The sequence below is a fragment of the Morus notabilis genome, unplaced genomic scaffold (genome assembly GCF_000414095.1).
Source record: "Morus notabilis unplaced genomic scaffold, ASM41409v2 Scaffold1843, whole genome shotgun sequence".
Lineage (NCBI taxonomy): Eukaryota > Viridiplantae > Streptophyta > Magnoliopsida > Rosales > Moraceae > Morus > Morus notabilis.
Genome location: NW_010359699.1, coordinates 37,611 through 61,826, shown reverse-complemented (window position 1 = coordinate 61,826; position 24,216 = coordinate 37,611). Strand labels below are relative to the sequence as shown.

Below are 24,216 nucleotides of genomic sequence, written 5' to 3'. Positions count from 1 at the left end.
CAAAAAAAAGAAACAAAAAACAAAAAAAGGGACAAATACAATCACATATGATAACCTTGGTGACAAAAATGATTCTAGACTCGCTCTTGCAAATGCAGCAATGATGATCTTCGCAGATGAATCGGAGTCGAATGACACAGGTTGAGCAGACTTCCCGGTGGCCGCAGGGTCCATACGCAACCCATTGTAGTGCCTCCGCACAAACAGCGCAGCTATCATCCATCTTGTACCTCCACCACACTAATAATTAAGAAAAAGAAATCATAAGAAAATTGCAATCGTGATCTTCAGTTACACTAAATCATGACAACTTATGCTGATCCTATATATCTATTTTCCAACAGAAATTGCAATTGCTTTCCTAATTCTAAGATTTAATATCAATCCTTGTACGAAATATGGAGATTAATCATTTTCTTTGTGGTGGATTTTCCTGCGCAACAATCCTTTTGTTTTTTTTTCTTTATTTCCTAATTGAGTATATTCAAAAAATCAATATAGCTTCTCATTAGTAAAGCTTAACTTAACTTGCGAGATACAGATATTCAAGACAATAAGACGATTAATTTACAAAATAATCAATCACTATTTGTGGAAATGAACACATACATTGCAAGCTTATGCGCATTTTTATATGATTCTATATTCAAGTACGAATTAAGCTATAAATGCATTCAATACAAGTACAAAAGTATGTAAATATATATATGTGCATATATATAATGCATGTATGTACTGTGTCGCCTCTTTGACCTCAACGCAAATTTTCAGTGACAATGAAATAGATTCTCATGATTGATTTCGCTAAAATGAAATATAGTTTTTCAGGGAAACATAAAGGGAAAGGGAAAAGAAAAGAAAAGAAATGAAAAATCCCTCTTTTTCTTGCTTACATTCTTGGTTGGCAACAACACTTTCCGTCCAGCTCTGTCTCTTGAATTAAGATCCTCAAGTCCCTTCGCCTTCTTTTTTATTTTCTTTTTTGACTGGTAAAATCCGTTCGTTTTCGTCTTCTTGTTATTTTCTCTTTTTTTTTTTTCTCGGGAACCAAACAGATCTGTGTGATTGAGAAGAAAATCCCTCTCGATGTGAGAGATCGCACTGCAAATAAAGCTGAATCCGCCTGGGCGAGTTTCGCGGAGACAACTGCTAAAGCAAAGTAAAGCCCCATGACATGAGATGAAAGCGACGTCGTTAAGATGTGATGCCTCCCTAAGCACTACGTTTTTTTTTTTTAATCAATTAGTCCTCGTTTGTTATATCATATTCTCAATTAATTTAATATTGCTTATACCTAGCCTATTGTCTGATATCTCACTATTTTTTTTTTTTTTATGGTGAAATATGTGATACAAAAAATTATCACTCCCTTGATCAAAGCAGAACTATATATATGTCTCTTGGAATTTCGTTCTTAAAAAGGAAGAAAATTTTTGTTCATGAAACATCAATTTCATTCACTAGGCAAAAATGACTTGGGATGACATTTTTATCCTTGACTAGTTTTGTTACGTTCTCCAGACGTATTATCATGTTATAGACATTTAAAATGTTTATTATTTAACGAATAATGAGAAATTTATTTATACAATCATTTAATAATTTTTAAATTTATTCTAAAAATAAAATATGTAAAATTAACAATTGACCAAAAAAATAAACAAAGACACATTTGAAGATAATTATTTTAACCATCTAAAAATAAAATAGGAACACATGTGAAAAAATTACTCTCATAGGAATAAAGTGAAGAATAATATATTTTAAAGAACACCTAAAAAAATTAAAATGTAAAAAATTACAAAAAACAAGAAAAAAAAAGAGAGATAAGTGGAGGGACTATCATGAAAAGATGAGTTTTGACTCTTTCATGTATTGTTAGATTACGGACCCGCAGGTACATTTCCTTAATAGGACAGGTATGGAGTGGGGGTGTGTGGAAAAGTTAAAATTAGCCTCTAATTCGGGAGTGACACAGGGGTGGGTGGAGAAAGCTCTCCCGCCCCCGCTGTAGCCCCTACCCTGATCCTATTATACGTACCTTATATTCAAATATGAGATATTAATATTTTAATAAATTGGTTTGTTTTACAAATTTAGTTTTTAGATTGGTAGAATTTGGATTTCTTTTCAGATTATTTTTATGAGACATTAGTGATTATGTTATTAAATTTTACAATTTATTGCATTGAGTTTAATAGTGTGACAAGAATGTTTTTTTTTTTTTTTTTTTTTTTTCACTTTTGATGAGTTTGAGTAAATGAGTAGGGGACAGTATGAGAATAATTCCTCTGGTGGGTATTTCCAAACTCTAACCCCATCTTAAATTAATTAGGCGAGTATAGAGGTGGTTATGGTGACAAAAAGAGAATAGAGTATGGAGTGGGGAAAGCATACCCGCCTCCTAATTACCATCCTATTTATGACAAACACTTGTTTCTTTAAAAAAGAAGGTAACAAACTCATAAAAACACATTAAACATATCGTTAATATTTTTGGATATAATAAAAATTAGAAAATATATTGATAAACAGGTATTACATAAAAAAAAAAAAAAAAATTATGCATTTAACATACATCAAAGAGTCAAAATGTTACTCTTCTTTTACAACATGTCAACCTCTCATTTCTCTATTTTGTTTTTATCTTTTACAATTTTTTATTTTTAATCTTTCTTTGTTTATTTTTACTTTTTCTCATTTCTTTTTTTCTTTTGCTTTTTCTTAGTATTTTTTAATCTTTTGCCAAACACTTCCATGATTTTTTTTATCACTTTATTCTATTTAACATGTTCATTTTATATGTGGGGACATGATTTTTTTTATCACTTTATTCTATTTAACATGTTCATTTTATATGTACCCCGTAAATAATTTATTATGTGATTTTTTTCTTTTTTTCCCTTTTAAATGTGTTCCACTAAACTTTTTTTCTTTTTTATTAAACTCAATTATTAAGTGAGTAATAAATAAATACAACTAAATGTTAGAAGAAATTTTAAATTTTCATATAAAAATGTGAGGATGCACGCGCCCTGTGCTTATAACCAGTGCATCAATAAAAATCTCAACACTAAAAAAAAAAACAAAAAAAAAGCCTTACGAAGCTCAAATATTTTTGTGATTCCATCTTATCCGAGACTCATCTCATAAAATATTGTAAAATAAAAACACAGATAGCAAGATTTTCTCTATCTATATTTTTTTATGTTTTTCTTATATTTTCCTACACTCTGTCTGTATAAAATGCAGTATAACCTAACCGGCCGGAATTCACTGTTTGTGACATTTCCAAAAATTTCGACAAATAATTTCTTGAACCTAGAAGCGATATTTTGGCACCTCAAATATTTAAAAAAAAAAAAAAAAATTGTAGATATTTCCAAATTTTTAGTGCATTTGTTGTTCATGGATCGGTACCAACGCTTCATTCAATTGATATTTTAACAAGTTGTAAATTGTAATTAGTTACAAAATGTGGTGATGGCTTGCCCGTCCAAACAATCTCAATGATCGTACATACTGCTAACAAGACATGCATTAATTATTGCTTTCATTTATACCCTCTGAGACTGGTTGGTGGCAATAAGACAATAGCAAATCTTTGTACTTTCGAAAAGTAAGCCGAAATCCATTACTCTTTCTTTGGAATCGATCACACTTGAATATCTTTATTCTTAACATTTACCAGTCAAATTAATTATCACATTCACATCCCTTGAACCGGCTAAAAACATTCACTTGCAACAATGTCGTTAGTTTCTCGGCCAAATCTCTCTCATTTTTTTTTTCACACAAGTGAAAGCACCATTGTATTAAGCGAACTGGTGATATAATTCAACAAACATAAGCACTACAACTTAGGATCATATATAACTCCATACCATAAGACTCGTGAAGACAAATGTGTAGACACACCTATATAAAATGATCAATATTCGTAACATCACACTTTGATTAAGTTTTTCCTGTAGTAGCCAGACGCGAAAAGCGTAAACACCTACAAGAGGACAATATCACAAGGACACAAAACACAACAAGAAAAGAGTAACTCAAACTAATACTTACTAACACAAGTTACCAACACAAAAGGATGAAATCCCAGAAAACACATGCGTTCCAAGAGAGGTCTCTCGGCCGTCTCCTCATTCATGAGAAGGTGGGCTGGAGATAGTGGGCAGGCCCGGGACATTGCTTCCTGATCCAGGGAATGTGTAGAACCCATTAGGCCCAAAGCCGAAGCCGGCAAATCCTGGGCCTGGGAAAGCCCCACCAATGCCTCCTCCATAGAAGTTCTGAGGGTGGTCAACCTGCTCATTGCTCTTGAGAATTCTTCCTCCTTCAACCTCCAATGCAACACCCGCTAGGAGGGTTGTGAGGATGAAAAGGGCTAATTTGGTCATTCTCTCCAAGACTCCAAAAGTGTTTTTTTTTTTTTTTTGGTGGGGGATAAGCTCTGATTTTCACTCTCTTATCTTCAATTGACTTTTGCTTTTGTGTGTTACTTCTGCTTGGAGTGGAGGAAGCTTGGCCTGTGACACCCTTCTTATATAGCGCAAAAGTGTTCCACGTAAAGAAACTCATTTAAGACATGCTTACCATATTAAGTGAGAATAGTTTGCACTTTACAATGGGGGCCAAAAAGGAAAAAGTTAACTAGGTAAGGGTAGTCAAGTAATTATATTGGTTGTTGGGAATGGCTAAGGAGATTGGAGGTCAAATTCGAAACAAGCAACTAGCGATAGTAACCACTTTTAGTTAATGAATTTACTTATTTACACTTCACCAGACTCTTTTAATATGGGGAGTGGGGACAAGAGAAGTGCCTTATAAGGTTGTAATTGTGTGACAAGCCCATATTGCCTTTATTAACCGTGATACTACCAAGGGGTGGTAAAGCGATTATGGTGCCCTTTGTTTTCCTCCTTTCAGGATGTGCTCAAGATTCGATAATCCACAGCCTTACTTTGAGGTCTTTATCAGTTATAATAGACTGCAACGTTAGGTTGTAGTAGTGGGAGTGAAATTGAGCACATACTTTTAAGTAGAATTGACAGGTTCTTTTCATTTTATTGGTGCACCCCAGCCGAATTGTTTCTGCACTAGACGAAAGGGATGGAGAATGATATAACACCGGTAAACCCCCTTCTTCCTCAAGAAAAAGAAAAACTAGGATTGATCAAATTAAGCACATTGTTGATCTTTTTTTTTTTTTTTTTTTTTTTTTCCTTTTTTATTGAAAAGCTACTAATATTAACAGTAATAGGTCCATGTAGTTAAGAGGGCACACAAAGTGAAAAGAACAACAGCAAGAAAACGGTTGAATGGCAATCAATAAGTACAATTTACTTGTATTGGGAACTCAATTTGCCAAGGAATGGAGATGCCTAAATCACCATAAATGTAAAAGGGTAGTACTACAATGGATTTATGGCCTTCGGTCTTGAATTTATTATGGCTCTACCTAACAACAAAATGGGATCTCTAAGGGCCCTAGAATCCTCCACATGACCTGTTCTTTTCAATTTAATACGTTTCCAATTTCATATGGCATTTGCTGTCCGGCTTCATTTTCATTGATTTACCCCGTTGCCAATTCTTTTCTATATAAGGTTTGATCAAGATGAGACCAATTCATTCAGCCCAAAACACAAAAAAACAAAACAAAAACAAAACAAAAAAACAAAAACAAAACAAAAACAAAAGAACAAGGCCAGCTCAGCAATTTGAATCACCTTTCACCGTCAGCGTTATTTATTGAGACAGTAACAAGGCCAGGAAAACAGTTGTGGCTTAGTTATAATAGAAGCAGGAAAATTAATTTGTTGTGCTTCATATGAAGTGAATTGTTTACCGTTTCACATGCATGTTGGGTAGGAAAGGATTGATAAAAGGGTAATATGTTACAAGTGAAAAAAAATATCTGTTAGTATCTGATTGGATATACATAAGATATGTAAAATTAATTAATAAAAAATTATATCTACAAGTTATAACGAAATAAGTCAACTATACCACATCACTTGGAATTAAAAATTCGATAAAAAAAAACTTAACATTTGTATCATTATTCTTAACAACATAGTTAGCTGGTGTGTATATATATATATATATATATATTAAGAATTAAGCTAGGTCTAACAAGCTAAGGACCACAATTCTAATCCTAATTTTTTAATATCAAACTATATATATGCTATGTGAGTGCTATTTTTTTTTATTAGTATGTATTTAAAAAAATTATTGTGTTAATTAATATTAAAAGATTATATCTACCAATAACTACCGAGTTGGTATAAAAAAGATTAAAAGATTAAAGTTTATAATTCCAACACTACTCTTCCTTTAATTCCTTCTGAGGTGAACTTACTATCAATTTTTTATGTGCAGTAGATGAGGTGTGTAAGATTAATGAGACATAACCCAACTCCAAATTTCGAATTTTGCTTTGAAATCAATAGTGTAATTTAAAAAAACGCGTGGGTTTGACGTACTTGCCACCATTACTCTCTTAAAAAGATTCTGCATTATAATCCTGACTCCTGACTCCTGAGTAAATGCATGGCTCCTCAGTTAGCTGAAGTTTGCAAAACTTGAAAGTCTTTCATGTTCTTGGGGGGAAGCCGAAAATAGTACCACTATAGGGCTTGTTTTGACTAAACTAATCATGATCGCTTCCTCTTCTTTCTTTTTCATCGAGGGTCAATATCACAATCACATTCGTATTGCATAGTAAAAACTACAACGTTTCTTCCCCTCAAATTTATTAAAAAAATAATAATAAAATAAAAATAAAAACAACTTCCTAAACAAAAAGCCACGATGTCACACATTTGGGGACGGGCGAAATAGCGTATAGTGTTTGGAGTTAAATTGTCTTATTAACAAGAGAAGTAAGTCCAAGTTAATTAGCAGGAAAGGTTAAAACTTTTTTTAAGATAAAAATAAAAATAAACTGCGATAGAGGATTCAAACATTAGAGTTGGGGCATAAATTTAATGTTAGGCTACATATACAAGCAACAACTTTTTTTAAGGTAAGTGTGTTTGTTGTGTTTAAAGAAATTAAAAAAAAAAAAAAAACATTAGGTTAATTTTCAAAGAGGGAGCCATAATGATAAAAATATTGATTGACAATTTTTTAAAAGGAAAAGCAAAATTACATATTCAATTCACATGTCCCCTTCTTCCCCTTTCTTTTATTTTCTTTCATTCCCTTCACTAATATATGATGTCATATGAATTACGATAGTACTTCTATTGACATATGGTATTTTATTCGGAATATCTTTTTCTTTTAAGAAAAAAAAATGATATGATATTCTTATTAGAGGGATATGAAGGGAAACAGAAACAAAGAAATAAGAGAGTCAAATTAGACACAATTTAGAGGATATGAAAGGACATTATGAAACATTTTAACTTCTAAAACAACATCAAGATTTACACTTGATGATCATACGTAACATATTGCAGTACAACTACGTAATAGTGCAACAATATCTGATTCTTGATCTTCAACAAGAACAAACAGCCTATAATACAAACGTTAATTCACAAGCCTGCAATTCTTCCTTATCTGCCCCGAGCTTCCCGTCAAAACATCAATGGAGCCCATCTTCACCATCGCATCAGCAAACTTCTCCGCCCAAGCCCCATTATTCCTGGCATTGTAGCTCACCGAACTCGCCGTCGAAGAACTGCTCAAAAGAATCTGATCGGAGGCCAAAACTCCGCGACGGTTCTTCAAGTTGACGTAATACCGATTGTCGAGCCTATTCGGCGTAACCGAATCAAGATTCACGACCGGATCATCACTCGTCGAAGCGGGGCATTTCTTCTTCAAAAACGTAGCGAAGTTCGGATCCATGGAAGGATCTTGCGGATGAGTGGAGTTGAACGAGTAGAGACGATTGGAGAACGAAGAGCAGCGAGAAACACCGATCGAATGCGCTCCGGAGAGCGTCACCATTTCCTCTAGGGTTAGGCTTTTGCTGGCGAAACTCTCCTGCAGTTGCGCGGTGGAGAAGGAAGGAGCGGGGAGGTTCCCGTTGGGGTCGGCTTTCAGTGAGACTGTTCCGTCGCGGCGACCAGCGGGGACGGAGTACTTGATGCCCCCGAGCTTGAAGGCGCTGTCGCGGGCCGCGAAGGCGAGGATGTCAGCGCAGGAGACGGTTTGCGGGCAGAGAGATTCAAGCTCCGTTTTTGCGGAGTCGATGACCTCGAAGCCCCGGAGGCTAGGGTTGTTTGCCGGATGCTCTTTCTCCGCCGGGTTTTCGGGCGTCGAGTCAAGGAGTACCGACGCGTCGCAGCCCTAAAAGATAATTGGCAATTGACGTGAGAATTTTACCAAGTAGATGAAGTTTAGTAATTAGAAATGTGATCGACGTGTGATAATACCAAAGCCATGCAATGTGTTATAATTTATGTTTTGTGTGCCCGAAAAATGATGACAAATATGTTATTGGTTAAGAAAAAATATGGTGACAAATAAGCTTGCTTCTTTATTATTTATTTGTTTATTTCTTTTGCTACAAGATGCATAAGATTAATTAAAATAAAAGTGGTCATAGCATTATTTAAAAGAAAATGAGCAATGATAAGAGGATTTTTTTGTTTCCCCCCAAAGAGGGTTAATTAGAGGTGAGAAAAGTACAATTGTAACAAGACGTCACATTCTTTTTACCATCCAAGAGAAGATTGTCTCTTAATTAGATAATAATAATAATAATATCATATATTAGTCTAGGACACATAAATTGCCGTAATTTAATAGAGAAATATTTTTCTCGGACTTTATGACATGTGACGGTCCCGTAGCTCAGTTGGTTAGAGCGTTGGTCTTATGAGCCGAAGGTCGCGGGTTCGAGCCCCGCCGGGACCATCTTCAGTTTCATGTTTCCTTTTAGTTTTGCACTGCATGCATGCATTTTATGTTGATCGAGTGCTATATGTGCATGTGAAGCCAACTTGCCTTGATTTTTAGCACATAAGAAGAAGCTTCACTTCTATTTCCTTGATAATAGTTTAGTAGTAGTATTAGCATGCGATGTGCTATATGACAATTGAGGCTTAATAGATTAGAACTAGTATAAGCGTGCGCGCAGACATATATATATATATATATATATGTTTATATTATTTACGTACCCTAACAAAACAGTCATGAAAATGCAATCTGATGAGGCCAGCACCTATGCCGGGATTACGGGACACTTCTCTGTTAACAACTTTCTTTATAACTGATTCCGCGAGCGGACAAGAAAATCGATAAAAGTCCACTTTAAGCGCGGCTGATGCCGATGACACAGAAGCCATCAAAGCTAAAATTAGAATCATGCACTTAATGAGGGTTTTCATACTTGCTTTAACACTTAAAAGTTAATGAGTAGTAGTACTTAAAAAGAGATTGCAAATGATCACTAGCAAGGGAATCAAAAGAATGAGCTAGAAAAGGAGAGAAGTGCGTTGTAAGGGATGGAGAAACATAGTTGAAGTTTATTGGTATTTATAGTTGAAGCAAATTAAGGTGAATTACTTGGTATGAATTTTTGGTTGGTTTTACTTTGTTAACCAAAGCGTGTCTGTATAGCTGCACAACAAATGATGAAGCTGTCAATGTTTGAAGAATTCCATGGTAAACCTCCTTTTCCAAGGAATATTTTATCTTAGTATTATCCATATATATATATATATATATATATTTATATTCCTTCATATGTCTCAACTTCAAACCTCATGGTCATTTTCTAGTATAGTACATGCTCACGTAATACTTAATTACTTACATGCCATTTGTGGGTTACTTAATTTGTTTGTCATTTGACTTTTAGAGATTTCAACTGGCAATGAAGAGGATATGAGAGGTGGAAAATTCCAAGACAGCCCCTCTCATGATTCAAATATAATAGCAGTGCCGTAACTGAGATGTTCACTGGCATTTCTGGTATATTTGGGCATGTACCTGCTGCTACCTGACTCTTTCTCCCAAGCTTGACTTCCTACTTTCTTTACCCGCAAGAAAGGTGGGAACAAGAAGGCCAAAGTTCCTTTTCTCTGTTAAACTTATCATTTGTGACAAACAACGTGCTGGATTTCGAAAGTCTGGACATTGTTTTACTTTGTTATTATTTTTTCTTAGTATTTTGCAAATTGCTAATTGAGGTTAGTCTGTTGCTTTCTTTCCTCATTACGAACATAAAACAATGAAAAAAAAAAAAAAAAAAAAAAAAAAAAAAAAAGAAAGAAAGAAAAAAGCAACAATGACAAGCGAGCCGGAATTGGTCACTCGCATTAAAAAAACAAAATAATAATAATAAACAGTCATTGCCTTGCAGGCTTCCACTTGGCTAAGTGCCATCTTATGTACTATATGTACGTAGCATTAAGCAAGAGAATATAACCTTTTGAAAAAATAATAATAAAAAAATTCAAGGCGACAATAGGACATTTAAACAAACAAAAAGTCATATTTTGGAATTTACAGCTGCATATTAAAACAGTGTCACTACAACCAGGGGTAGAGGCCCGGTTGAACTAATCAGGTGTGATAAATAAAGAGATGTGGAACGGGGGATTTAAATGCAAATTTTATATACAAAGTCAAAAGAAAAAGAAAAAATAAAGGCTCAGATGGGGTGGCCACCCACCCTCGTCTGTGGGTGGCTTTACCCATGGCCACATCATTTCTACCTTTCTCTGTTGCTTACTTTTGCCCCAATACAAAATAAGATTACTTAAACTAGTAATAAGAATGTCTGGTTTATCAAAACACATAGGTGGCTGTGACGAACACAATGGCTATGTATGCTCTATTCAGCTTTTTGTCCCCCTTTTTGGTTTTGTTTTATTTTTTAATGATTCCCTTTCGCTAAATTGCACTCTGTTTTAACTTAGAAAAGGCAATGGTAAGTATAAGATATCAGTCACAGGCTCACAGCCAAAAGAAGTCAACTTTCAGCACAAATCAGTTTCTTTTATTAATCCATTCAAATGTAGACTCAGAGCAGTTAAGCAGAGTTCCATATGTAAAAAAATGCATAACTTTCGGAACACTTATTGCAGAACTTTGAAAGGATCAAGGAATGACGATGTTCGGATTGCAAAAACAATTAACTTCATCGAATGTGCTCAAGGAAACCTCAGGCAAGTTGTTTTTAGTCAATATCGAATGTATACATTATTTTCTTGGCACACATTGACAAAGTCAGAAAACAATTTATAACTTTAGGCTTGGGACATGATGCAATCAATTGCCTGCTTGCAGATGCCCGTCATTGTGGCCTCTGGCCCGTAAACCTGAAGACAAAAGTAAAGATAAGAATGAATATAACTTTTAATAAGGAATGAAGCCAAAGAACAAAAAAATATGTTCATAGGAGAAAATACAAGAAGGGAAAATTGGAGGAAAATATTTCAAGATATGGGTTCGGTTTAAAACTGCTTTAAATTACTTCAGCTCTCTTTTTCTTTTAATCAAAAAATAAATAAAAACCTTCAGCTCTTTTCCACTCTAGAAAGTGTAGGATTTTGAGATTGATGTGGCTAAGAAAAATTTTGTAGGTTCTGTATAAGCAGAGTTCAATATAGAGTCAATTTTCCTAATCAGGCCGTAAGAAATATGACACCTTGGGCGATTTCAGTAAAGGTTTTGGCATCTCATACCTCAAGGGATATTCCGAGTTCTTCCCCCAAAGCACGCATCTTCGCCAAGCCAGTCTGATAATTAGGACCACCTCGTCGAACATATATGTGCATTCTCGCTGCCTTTAGCTTGGACTCCTGATAGGAAACAAGAAAATACAGTAATATGACGAACAAAATGGGAGAACAGACCAAAATATGTGGAAAAGAGGAACTAAATAATAAGAGTACTCAAAACGGCTCAACTAGGACATACTTTTTCCCTTAGAGCTCGAATAATCCCATTAAAAGTGGCAGCAACATCGGTGAAGTTAGCAATGCCCCCTCCAATCAAAAGGGCTCTCTTACGACCATCAGGATTTGCAGTTGCACACTGCAGCATGAAGAAAGAGCAAATCAGTAAATTATCAATTTTAAATGTCAAAAACAAAAACTGCTACCTCTAAAACAAAATGCTCAAATTTAGTATCTCAATTAAAAAAAAAAAAGAAAGCTCAAATTTAGTCATATTAATAAATTTTCTTACATCAATAACAACTCGAGCATATTGCAACACCTCTTCTTCGTTTGGAGCTCCACTATACTCTGCATAGTTACCAAGCTCAGATGCATAGCCCAAATCACCAACCTAGAACACCGGTGGGAAACCAATGGTAAAAAGTGATATCCATAGTTGTAAAAATAAACAGATTGGCTGATTGTATTGTTTAGTAGCTTGGAACACTTACAGTGTCAGCATATATGACACTTGCGCCTCCTCCAGCAACCATAGTCCAGATGCGTCCTTTCGGGTTCAAAACAGTAAACTTCAATGATGCACTTGTCTGCAACATTTACTCGAGAACATGATAAGTATATCTGATCAACAATGTGTAAACTTCAATACCAAAACATATTCTGAAGTTCGAAAACACTAGATAATAACATTCATTTTTAATGAAAAAGCATAACTTGAATGTGAAATTACTTTTTCATCCAACGTATGAATAAAGCTTTCTGTAGGGCTCAAAACTCTTCCAAAAGGAAGTGGAAACTCTACGTTGCCCCACCTGGGTATACAAGGAACAACAATTAGCACTCTGGAGGCTAAATTAGAACTGAAAAATTAAGAAACAAAATAAGCAGAGTGAAGTTCTGAAGAAACCAGTGAATTACTTTTTAAAGTTCTTAAAAGCAGCGGTGTCATCCAATTCTCCCCTCATATCCAGTGGATACGGCTCTCCATTAACCAGCGTAAATGGATTCATTTCCAGAAAACTGAAGTCCAGATCTATTGACATACAATTAAATAGTTGGAAATTATCCAAAAAAAAAAAAAAATTAAATAGTTGGAAGCTCAAAGAACTATAAATGTTCTCCAGTTAAAGTGAAAATGGAACGAATCATTTTGATAAGAAAATCTTTGATGCCAATAATTCCAGTTAATTGGATTTTACACATAATATTACTAAAACTATTTTCTACTCAGCAATTACATGTCCAATAATTTTATCCCTAGATAAACATGGGTTATTTTTAACCATTTTTTTTATACCCAGAAATCCCCTGAGCCCACTTTATTAGCCCAAGTTAGAAACTGGAGCCTTCTGCCAAACCCTAAAATCTTTGGAAGACATTTTGTCATTTAGGTGCCCATGAGGTGGTTCGAGCCCCAGAACTTGTGGGAGCAAATCAAAGACCTGACCATTCCAACCAACACCCCAGGGGTATTTTTAACCAATTGTCTACCAATCAAAAATCCCTTTAACAAAATAATTATACTTGTGTAATATTCAAGTAATACTTGTCAATGTCCCATACCTTGAAATACATTAAAGACTCCTATTATGAAGTCTCCAATTTTTCCTCGCACCTGGAAAATATAATTATTATTATTATGAAATGCAATACACAATCTACAGCAATACAACAAAAAACTTGTGGAATACTTAAAAGACATCAACTTCCACAGCAATACAACAAAAAGCTTGCAGAATACTTGAAAGACATCAACTATGAAACCTTCTTATCTCTCTTTCTCCTTCTCCATATTGCGTCCTTACGTAGTAACCAAGAATGTGATAAGCCACCTATACGGTTTACTTACACAAGGAGAAAGAAGGGGAAGTCGGTTAGTGGTTAGTTACAGGAGTTTGTTGAGTATTGGGTGTTAAGTTCCAACGTGGCATAGTTAGTAGGGAAATAGTGGGGAACAAATATAAATAGGAGTTTAGCTTTAGGAAAAGCAGGGAATTTTCTGGATTGTTTGGGGGAGAGAGTTAGGCCTCTCGAAAGCCTAGCATTTCTGTAAATCCTATTGAGTTGGAATAAAGACTGCCATTTCCGATTCTTTTCAGTTTCTATCAATTTTGTTCTGTATTGTCGAGTTCTATCATTTTGGAATCAGAGCAAGTCTTTCTAGGGGATGGCGGGGAAAAATACCAGTAGAAGAATTGATGCGGTGGACGAGGGATTAGGTTCGGTGAAGAATGATGTTGAAACTATTTTAAGCAAGATTACGATTCTTGATAAAATTGAACAATGGGAACAACGAATGGAGAATGCCTAAGGTTCCAACACCTCCACAGGCGGCTATACGGTGTGGTTTCGGAGGTTAGCGACTCGAGATGCTGGTGTTTGATGGAATTGACCCGGAAGCATGGATTCATCATGTTGAATGATATTTTTCATTTCGTTGATATCACGCCGGAGACGATGGAAGCTCAGTTCATTAACGAGCTTAAGTCTGACATTCGGGCCGAGATCAAAAAGCTAAGGCCCATTGGGTTGATAAGGGTAATGGAAATGGCCCAGCGAATTGAGGACTGCAACGTTGCAATCCACCATACCAAGAACGGGCTAGGAGGAGCGTATTCATGTGGCCCATTTGTACACTCGAGTCCAGTAACAAGAACTGTGAATTCAATCATTTCTCGCAGTGGGAATGGCGTTGTTTCAGGGGCATCTTCGAATTTGGGTGTAGTAGTTCCATCCGGGACTGAGAAAGGGAAGGGGCAGTAAGACGTTGGGGGTTTCCGGCGACTTACTATCGAAGACCTAGGGATTTTGAAAGTTAGGAAATTATCTCTTAGAAGATTATCATTCTAAAAGTTACGAGTTATCTTTTCCTTGATTCTGTTTTTAAATTTAAAAATCCGGATAGAATGTTTGATTAGGTCCGGATAAGGATGACTTAGATTTTTTAAGTTAGTTTTATGCCTATAAATAGCTTGTAAATTCCTCATAATATGAATAAGGAAAAAAGTTCTCTTTCTTTTAAAAAACCTACATGGTATCAAAGCTAGCTCTTAAATTTTAATGGCAAAAACTGCCATGACTGGAGCAAGTAGGACCTCTGCTTCTTCAAGGGATTCCGCAGAGAATGAGCAGTCCGGAAGCAATGCCATGACCAGCGGCACAGACCCATTGGCAGCATATGCAAAACCTTCTCTTCAGATCATTGTTCACAAATTAAATGGCAAGAATTACCCGGAGTGGGCTCAGTCCATGAAGCTCGCAATTGATGGAAGAGGGAAACTTGGCCATTTAACCGGAGAGGTGAAAAAACCAACAGCAGGTGATCCGAATCTAAAGGTATGGCAATCCGAGAATTCTTTGATAATGGCGTGGCTCATCAACTCAACGGAGCTGGCTATTGGGAAACCCCATCTATTCTTACCAACCGCCAGAGATATGTGGGAAGCCGTACGTTAGATGTACTCAGACCTAGAAAACTCATCACAAATCTTTGAACTAAAGACGAAGCTGTGGCAATCTAGGCAGGGAGATCGAGATGTCACAACATACTACAACGAAATGGTGACTTTATGGCAAGAATTGGATTTGTGTTACGAAGATGAATAGGATTGTCCAACTGATAGTGTGCGGCATAAGAAAAGAGAGGAGAATGACCGAGTTTACGTGTTTCTAGCATGACTCAATCAAGAATTGGATGAAATAAGAGGAAGGGTCTTGGAAAAAAAAAACCCTTACCATCTATCAGAGAAGTGTTTTCAGAAGTTAGGAGAGAGGAGGCTAGGCGAAAAGTGATGCTAAAAGCTCAAGAACCAAAGCTCAATCCTAAAGCAAAAAGTTCGGCTCTAGTCTCTAGAGGATTTGATCCGGAGGAAGAAAAGAAAAAGAAACCATGGTGTGATCACTGCAAAAAACCATGGCATACAAAGGAAACATGCTGGAAACTTCATGGCAAACCGAAGAATTTTAAAAAGAAGAATGGAGGTGATGGCAAAGCATTCCAAACCGTGAGTGAGGATTCTAAAAGGCAGCAAATCAACTCGGAAATAACTCAGTTCACAAAAGAACAACTAGACCATCTATACAAACTCTTTCAATCTCCACAATTTTCAAATTCTTCTTGTTCTTTAGCTCAAAAGGGTAATTATCTCATTACAGCTCTCTCTAGTATAAAATCAAATTTGTTTTGTCCATGGATTGTTGACTATGGAGCCACAGATCACATGACTGGCTCTTCAAAACTGTTTTCATCCTACAAACCGTGTGCAGGGAATAAAAAGATCAAAATTGCAAATAGATCCTTTTCAGCCATAGTTGGAATAGGATCAGTCAGCGTTTCTCCATCTCTCACACTTCATAATGTCCTCCATGTTCCAAATTTGTCTTGTAACTTATTGTCCATAAGCAAAATAACTCATGATCATAAGTGTCAAAGCTAACTTCTATCCATCTTATTGTGAGTTTTAGGAACTAACCTCGGGGAGGACGATTGGCAGTGCTAGAGAGATTGGTGGACTTTATTTCTTTGAAGATGGATCCGAATCAAGAAGACCGACACATAGTACTTGTCTTGAATCTATTTATGTTACTAGTAGGGATGAAATAATGATGTGGCATTATAGGTTAGGCCACCCTAGTTTTCAATATTTAAAACATTTGTTTCCAAACTTATTTAGAAATAAAAATCCATCTTCATTTCAGTGTGAATTTTGTGAATTAGCTAAACATCATCGTACCACATTTCCATTACAACCATACAAGGCTTCAAAACCTTTTTCATTAATACATAGTGAAGTATGGGGGCCTTCACGGATCACAACACCATCGGGAAAGAGATGGTTTGTCACTTTCATAAATGATCACACCAGGGTAAGTTGGGTTTACTTACTAAAAGAAAAGTCAGATGTGGAGGTGTTCAAAAAATTGTACATAATGGTGATGACACAATTACAAACACAAATTCAAGTTTTTCGAAGTGATAATGGAAAAGAGTATTTTAACAAAATTTTGGGAAAATTCTTCCTAGAAAAAGGCATAGTTCACCAAAGCTCGTGTAATGACACCCCTCAACAAAATGGAATAGCTGAACGAAAGAATAAACACCTCCTAGAAGTAGCTAGAGCACTACATTTCACAAATAAAGTCCCGAAGTATCTTTGGGGGGAGCTATCCTCACAGCTACATAGCTTATCAATAGGATGCCAACTAGGGTGTTGAAACTCAAAACACCATTACAGGTATTTTCAAGTTGCTATCCAACATCTAGGTTATCACCTACACTTCCTATAAAAATTTTTGGATGCACAGCCTTTGTACACATTCATGATCATAACCGGGGAAAACTTGACCCTAGAGCTAAAAAATGCCTTTGTAGGATATGCACCTACTCAAAAAGGTTATAAATGCTTTGATCCAATTTTTAAAAAATGTTTGTCACCATGGATGTAACCTTTGTTGAATCTAAACCTTTTTTTGCTACTCATCTTCAGGGGGAGAGTACAAGTGCCTATGTAACCGAATTTGGAATTAATGATGTTTTTGAAATAGATTCAACATACTCCTAATATTGAGACTGAAAATTCGGATTCACATGTTAAAAAACCGAAAAATATGGATGGAACAAATAATGTTTTACATATTGAAAATTCAAGCAGCCTTGCCATGTCAAAATTAGAATCGCAGCAGCTCAAAAAATGGGAACAAGACTGGTACTTACTAAGAATGCAAAACTCTTGGTCTACTCAAGGAGGAAACTGAATTCAAAAAAACAAGGTTCCGATCCTCTACAAGGCCATGAGTCCGAACTGAGGGAAGAACCAAAACACTCCCCCAAGTGCCCAAGTAACAATCAATCTGATTCTTGTTTATATTCCAGTCCCGAGCACCTTGATGATTCCATACAATCTATCCCTAGTGCTAGTCCTGAGTCATTTGATGAACTCAATATTCCTATTGCCACCTGCAAGGGTGTCCGGTCATGCACTAAACACTCCATGTCTAATTATGTGTCCTATAAGAATCTCTCTCCTTCATTTTTTTTCATTTACCTCACATCTCACTTCTGTGGAAATTCCAAAAAGTGTACAAGAAGCTTTACAGGTTCCTGAGTGGAGGAAAGCTATTTCTGAAGAGATGAAAGCACTTGAGAAGAATCACACATGGGAAGAAACGAATCTTCCGAGAGGAAAGACAACAGCCAAATAGGTGTTCACCATCAAGTATAATTCTAATGGATCTCTCGAGAGGTATAAAGCACGGTTGGTGGCTAAAGGATTTACTCAAACCTATGGCATTGATTATCTCGAGACCTTTGCTCCAGTGGCAAAGCTGAATACCGTAAGAGTACTTCTTTCAATTGCAGCAAATCTTGACTGGCAGCTTCAACAGTTAGATGTGAAGAACGCATTTCTAAACAGAGAATTGGAAGAGGAAGTTTATATGGATCCACCGCCTGGATTTGATAAGCACTTTGGATCTAAGGTGTGTAAACTAAGAAAATCACTTTATGGGCTCAAACAATCCTCAAGAGCCTGGTTTGAACGATTCACTCAGTCTATTAAAAATTAGGGATATGTCCAGGCCCAAAGTGACCACACTATGTTCATCAAGCACACCGATGATGGGAAAATTGCAGTTTTGATAGTCTACGTAGGTGATATCATCCTTACTGGAGATAATTCTACTAAAATGAGTCGTTTGAAGGAAAGTTTGGCTTCAGAATTCGAGATCAAAGACTTGGGATCTTTAAAATATTTTCTGAGAATGGAAGTTGCTCGTTCAAAAAAGGGTATTGTTGTCTCACAAAGGAAATATGTCCTTGACCTCCTTAAAGAAACAGGAATGAGTGGGTGTAGGCCTGCTGATACCCTAATGGACTCTAACCAGAAGTTGGGAGATGCCAAAGATGGAGATCCGGTAAATACAACACGATATCAGAAGTTGGTAGGAAAACTGATTTACCAATCTCATATCAGACCAGACATTGCGTTCGCAGTTAGTATGGTAAGTCAATTCATGCACTCACCACGTGAAGAACACCTTGCGGCAGTATATCGAATCCTGAGGTATTTGAAAAGCACTCCAGGGAAAGGACTCCTCTTCAAGAAACACGAGCAGAAAAAAATTGAAGCATACACATATACAGATTGGGCAGGTTCCGTCACAGACAGAAAATCTACATCTGGATATTACACTTATGTTTGGGAAAACTTAGTCATTTGGAGGAGCAAGAAACAAAGTGCAGTAGCTCAAAGTAGTGCAAAAGCTGAGTACCGGGCAATGGCTCATGGAGTATGTGAAATGTTGTGGTTAAAAAGGATTCTTGAGGAATTGAAGAAACCAATAGAAATGTCTATGAAACTCTATTGTGACAACAAGGCTACAATCAGTATTGCTCACAACCCAGTGCAACATGACAGAACTAAACACGTTGAAATTGACAGACATTTCATAAAGGAGAAGTTAGAAGAAGGCGCTATCTGTATGCCGTTTGTTCCAACAACACAACAAATAGCTGATATTCTCACAAAGGGATTATTCAAACCAAGCTTTGAGTTTCTTATAAACAAGTTGGGCATGATAGATATCTATGCACCAACTTGAGGGGGAGTGTTGAAGACCTAGGGATTTTGAAAGTTAGAAAATTATCTCTTAGGAGATTATCATTCTAAAAGTTAGGAGTTATCTCTTGATTCTGTTTTTAAATTTAAAAATCCGGATAAAATGTTTGATTAGGTCCGGATAAGGATGACTTGGAATCCAATTAGGATTTCATGATTAGGTTAGATTTTCTAAGTTAGTTTTATGCCTATAAATAGCTTGTAAATTCCTCATAATACGAATAAGAAAAAAAGTTCTCTTACTTATAGAAACGGAGTTACAGCGGCGTCATGAGCGGGGATTGTGCTATCGTTGTGATGAAAAATTTTATGCTGGTCATCGGTGCAAACAAGTTGAGTTACAAGTGATGGTGGTCGATCAAACCTATACAGGGGAGCTGTTAGATGAGGATTTAGACATGAATGACAAACTAACAACTGTGGAAAATCAAGTAGAAATTTCCATTCATTCTTTGATTGGGTTTACGGGGGATGAGACAATGAAATTGATGGGCCAAGTTCTTGGGCATGATGTGGTTATTATGATAGACGCTGGTGCGTCTCACAATTTTATTTCCGTAGCTTTAGCGGAAAAATTGGGGTTTCCTCGATTGGGCACTAGTATGTATGGGATAATCATGGGTACAAGACTTTCTGTGAATGAAAATGGGTCGTGGAGTGGTGGTTTCTTTGTCGAGTATTGAAGTTGTAGAGGATTTCTTACCTTTGGAATTGTGAGGTGTTGACATTATTTTGCGGGTGAGATGGTTAAAGACTCTAGGTGGAATGAAAGTCTATTTGGCCACATTGTCTATGAAATTTAAAATAATGATGAAATAGTGATACTTCAAGGAGACCCAACTCTTAGCCGAAAACAGATTTCTTTAAAAGCAACGTCTAAAACGCTTCTAGAAGGGGGGAGGGCGTTTTGGTGGAATTTAGGAGTTTGGCCGTGGCGAATGGAATGGCTGATGAGATACCCAATGTTATCAGGCCATTTTATAGCAACATCTGGAGGAGTTTGGTAATCCGAGTGAGCTTCCGCCACATCGTTCACGAGACCATGCTATTCCACTCCTACTGGGTACCGCTCCGGTAAATGTGCGACCCTACCAATATCCGCATGTGCAAAAGGTGGAAATTGAAGGATTGGTTTGTGATATGTAATTCAGCATAGTAACAGCCCATTTTCAAGTCCGGTTTTGTTGGTAAAGAAGAAAGATAGGAATTGCAGATTTTGTGTGGATTACCGAGCACTCAACAAGGTGACAATTGATGATAAATTTCCCATACCAGATGAGTTGCTTGACGAGTTGTTTGGTGCACGATATTTTTCTAAACTTAATTTGAAATCGGGGTATAATCAGATTCAGGTGCAAAGTGAAGACGTGCCTAAAACGGCTTTCGGGCTTTCAGACTCAGGGGCACTATGAATTTGTAGTAATGCCATTTGGGCTTACTAATGCTCCGACAACTTTCCAAGCTCTAATGAAGTATATTTTCAAAGACATTTTGCGGCGCTATGTGCTGGTATTCTTTGATGATATTTTCGTGTATAGTTCTAATATTGAAAAGCATATCGTACACTTGGATTCGGTGTTGCGATTGTTAGCCGCTAATCGGCTATTTGCTAATCATAAAAAGTGTCAGTTTGGCCAGAGGAGCTTGGAGTATTTGGGTCATATCATCTCTAGAGATGGTGTGGCTGCGGATGCGACTAAAATCGAGGTTATGGTGCATTGGCCGCGTCCAGCCAATATTTGGGAGTTGAGAGGTTCAGCATAGTAATAGCCCATTTTCAAGTCCAGTTTTGTTGGTAAAGAAGCAAGATAGGAATTGCAGATTTTGTGTGGATTACCGAGCACTCAACAAGGTGATAGTTGCTGATAAATTTCCCATACTAGTGATTGATGAGTTACTTGACAAGTTGTTTGGTGCACGATATTTTTCTAAACTTAATTTGAAATCAGGGTATCACTAGATTCGGGTGCAAAGTGAAGGCGTGCCTAAAATGGCTTTCGGGCATTCGGACTCACAAGGGGCACTATGAATTTGTAGTAATGCCATTTGGGCTTACTAATGCTCCGGCAACTTTCCAAGCTCTAATGAAGTATATTTTTAGAGACGTTTTGTGGCGCTATGTGCTAGTATTCTTTGATGATATTTTGGTGTATAGTTCCACTATTGAAAAACATGCCGTACACTTGGATTCAGTGTTGCGATTGTTAACCGCTAATCGGCTATTTGCTAATCATAAAAAGTGTCAGTTTGGTTAGAGGAGCTTGGAGTATTTGGGTCATATCATCTCTGGAGATGGTGTGGCTACGGATGCGACTAAAATCAAGGTTATGGTGCATTGGCCACGTCCAACCAATATTTGGGAGTTGAGAGGATTTCTGAGGCTTACGGGATATTATTGTAAGTTTGTTGTGGATAGTAGCATTGCTTGGCCTTTGACAGAACAATTGAAGAAGGATGGGTTTTATTGGAATGAAGTGAGAGCCTTTCAAGCTTTGAAAGAAGCTATAATCACAGTCCCTGTATTAGCTTTTCATGATTTCTCTGAAGCCATTTGTAGTAGAGATAGATGCTTCGAGCTACAGGTTAGGGGTTGTTCTCATGCAAAACCAACAGCCAATTGCATTTCTCAGTCATGTTTTACCACCTCATGCTCGGTTGAAATCGGTTTATGAGCGGGAACTTATGGTCATTGTTTTTGCCGTTCAGAAGTGGCGGCATTATTTGCTTGGACAAAAGTTTATTGTCCGAAGTGACCAACGAAGTTTAAAGTTTTTGTAGGAGCAACGGATGGCAAGTAGTGAGCACCAAAAGTGGTTGATTAAGTTGATGGGTTATGATTTTGACAGAGTATCATCCGGGGTTGGAGAATAAGGCGGCGGATGCCTTTTCTCGTTGATCGAACGTGGCTCTTCTTATGGCCTTAACTGTCCCAACCACCCTTTCGATGGAGGATATGGATCTCCAAGTATCTGAAGATGAAGAACTTCAACGTATTATATCAGCATTGCAAGAGGACAGGTTGCTCGTTCCGGGTTCACAGTGGTACAAGGCCGACTTCAATGGTGACTGAGAGAGTTCATTTTCGGTTAATTTTGTATTACTTTGCTTTAGTGTGTATTTCTTTTTTGGTGGTTTGCCTAGCTGTAGTGGGGTGAGAACATTCTAGCATTTTACCAAGTGGGCATCTCTAATTGGTCTAGGTTGTCATTCTTGGTGTATATATACTCTTAGTATACCTTGTACAGATAATTGGTTGAGATAATAATCAATATCAGAAATTCCTATATTCTAGAATCATCTTATTTTTCCTCTGGGCCAGTTGGTAATTCCCAAGCATTCGTCCCTTATGGCTTATTCCTTCTATTCTTAAGGAGTATAATGATAGCCCCATTAGAGGACATTCTGGGTTCTTAAGGACTTACAAACAGATCGCTGCCAGTTTGTTTTGGTTTAGGATGAAGCGCCACATTCGAGAGTATGTTGTTGGATGTAAGGTGTGACAGCAGAGAAAAAAAAAATCTTCTACTTTAGCACCGGGTGGGCTGTTGCAACCATTACTGATTCCGGAGAGAGTTTGAGATGATATCTCAATGGATTTCATTGAGGGCTTGCCTACCTCAAGGGGTGTGGACACCATATTGGTAGTTGTTGACAGATTGAGTATGCCCACTTCTTAAGCCTTTGTCACCCTTTTACGGCCCACAGTGTTGCAACAGTTTTTCTTAAGGAAATTATTTGGTTACATGGATTTCCTCGATCTATTGTGTCCGATCGTGATAAGGTTTTTTTATGAGTAAGTTTTGGGAAGAGTTGTTTTGGTTGCAGGGGCCGGTGTTAAAACGTAGTTCTGCTTATCATCCGCAAACGGATGGACAAACTGAGGTGCTCAATAGATGCCTGGAGACTTATTTGCGCTGCTTTGCTAATGAGAAACTCAAACAGTGGGCTAGCTGGCTGCCTTGGTGTGAGTATTGGTACAACACTACATATCATTCGGCAGCTAACATTACGCTTTTCAGGGTGTTGTATGGGAGGGATCCGCCTCCATTGCTTCGCTTTGAGAAGGGTTGTACGCCAGTTTCTACTGTTAAGCAACAATTGAGTGCTCGGGATCACATGTTAGATGATTTGAAGCATCACTTGGAGCAAGCACAACAGCGCATGAAGGTGGCAGTGGACATTCATCGACAGGAAGTGCAGTTTTCGGTAGGGGATTGGTTTTCCTAAAGCTTCGTCCATATCGCCAACGTTTTCTCGCAACTCGTTGGAATGAGAAGTTGGCATCTAGGTATTATGGGTCGTTTCCAGTGACGGCCCGGATTGGATATGTTGCTTACAAGCTTCAACTACCAGATGACGCTACTATACACCCTGTGTTCCATGTTTCCCAACTCAGGAAGTGTATAGGGGATACTCAGGTTGTCCGTTCCTTACCTCCTCAATTACAATTTTCTTTTATAGTAAACAGAAACGTTTATTGATGAAGATTAATCAATCCAAGGTGACGAGGATGAGGGATCCTCAAAAGTGGAAAGTAAAAGACAATCTCGACTAGTAAGAAACAAAACCATAAAATCTCTCTAAATCTCAATGACTCAACACATCCCTCCAACTTAACATAACTAAAGACAATGGAAAATGCTTAAACTCTTTATCTGTAGAAGCCCAAAGCTAAGCCGAGAATTGAGCCTTATGAAACATCTGACTTTCCGGAATCTGTC

General features: G+C 37.0%; 3 protein-coding genes and 1 non-coding gene across 4 annotated transcripts in view; 1 reads left to right on the top strand and 3 right to left on the bottom strand.

Annotated features, from left to right (window-relative positions):
• Positions 1-1,212, bottom strand: part of LOC21386807 (E3 ubiquitin-protein ligase ZNF598) — a 4,995-nt gene extending 3,783 nt beyond the window's left edge. The window contains exons 1-2 of the mRNA XM_024163566.1: positions 894-1,212; positions 56-240 (exon numbers count right to left, since the gene is read on the bottom strand). Of these exons, the coding sequence (XP_024019334.1) occupies positions 56-223 (168 nt within the window). The 5' untranslated portion in view covers positions 224-240; positions 894-1,212. The remainder of the gene's footprint in view (positions 1-55; positions 241-893) is intronic.
• A 6,336-nt stretch (positions 1,213-7,548) lies between these two features.
• Positions 7,549-9,359, bottom strand: LOC21386805 (peroxidase 5). Its single transcript, XM_010094994.2, has 2 exons — positions 9,150-9,359; positions 7,549-8,313 (listed from the first exon to the last, which is right to left on the bottom strand). Exons 1-2 carry the CDS (start codon positions 9,357-9,359, stop codon positions 7,549-7,551), a joined length of 975 nt encoding a protein of 324 aa, XP_010093296.2.
• Positions 8,810-8,883, top strand: TRNAI-UAU. The gene has a single exon. It is a non-coding gene; the product is annotated as a tRNA-Ile (tRNA).
• A 1,739-nt stretch (positions 9,360-11,098) lies between the features above and the next one.
• Positions 11,099-24,216, bottom strand: part of LOC21386804 (ATP-citrate synthase alpha chain protein 2) — a 32,048-nt gene continuing 18,930 nt past the window's right edge. The window contains exons 5-12 of the mRNA XM_010094993.2: positions 13,443-13,494; positions 12,798-12,912; positions 12,610-12,691; positions 12,371-12,466; positions 12,169-12,270; positions 11,899-12,015; positions 11,664-11,780; positions 11,099-11,297 (exon numbers count right to left, since the gene is read on the bottom strand). Of these exons, the coding sequence (XP_010093295.2) occupies positions 11,226-11,297; positions 11,664-11,780; positions 11,899-12,015; positions 12,169-12,270; positions 12,371-12,466; positions 12,610-12,691; positions 12,798-12,912; positions 13,443-13,494 (753 nt within the window). The 3' untranslated portion in view covers positions 11,099-11,225. The remainder of the gene's footprint in view (positions 11,298-11,663; positions 11,781-11,898; positions 12,016-12,168; positions 12,271-12,370; positions 12,467-12,609; positions 12,692-12,797; positions 12,913-13,442; positions 13,495-24,216) is intronic.

What these genes read in the sequence shown, in the direction of transcription:
- LOC21386805 (XM_010094994.2), bottom strand. Translation starts at nt 9,359, where the DNA reads ATGAAAACCCTCATTAAGTGCATGATTCTAATTTTAGCTTTGATGGCT. An exon ending in TTCATGACTGTTTTGTTAGG is followed by an intron (nt 8,314 to 9,149) that starts GTACGTAAATAA and finishes ATTATCTTTTAG; the next exon opens with GGCTGCGACGCGTCGGTACT.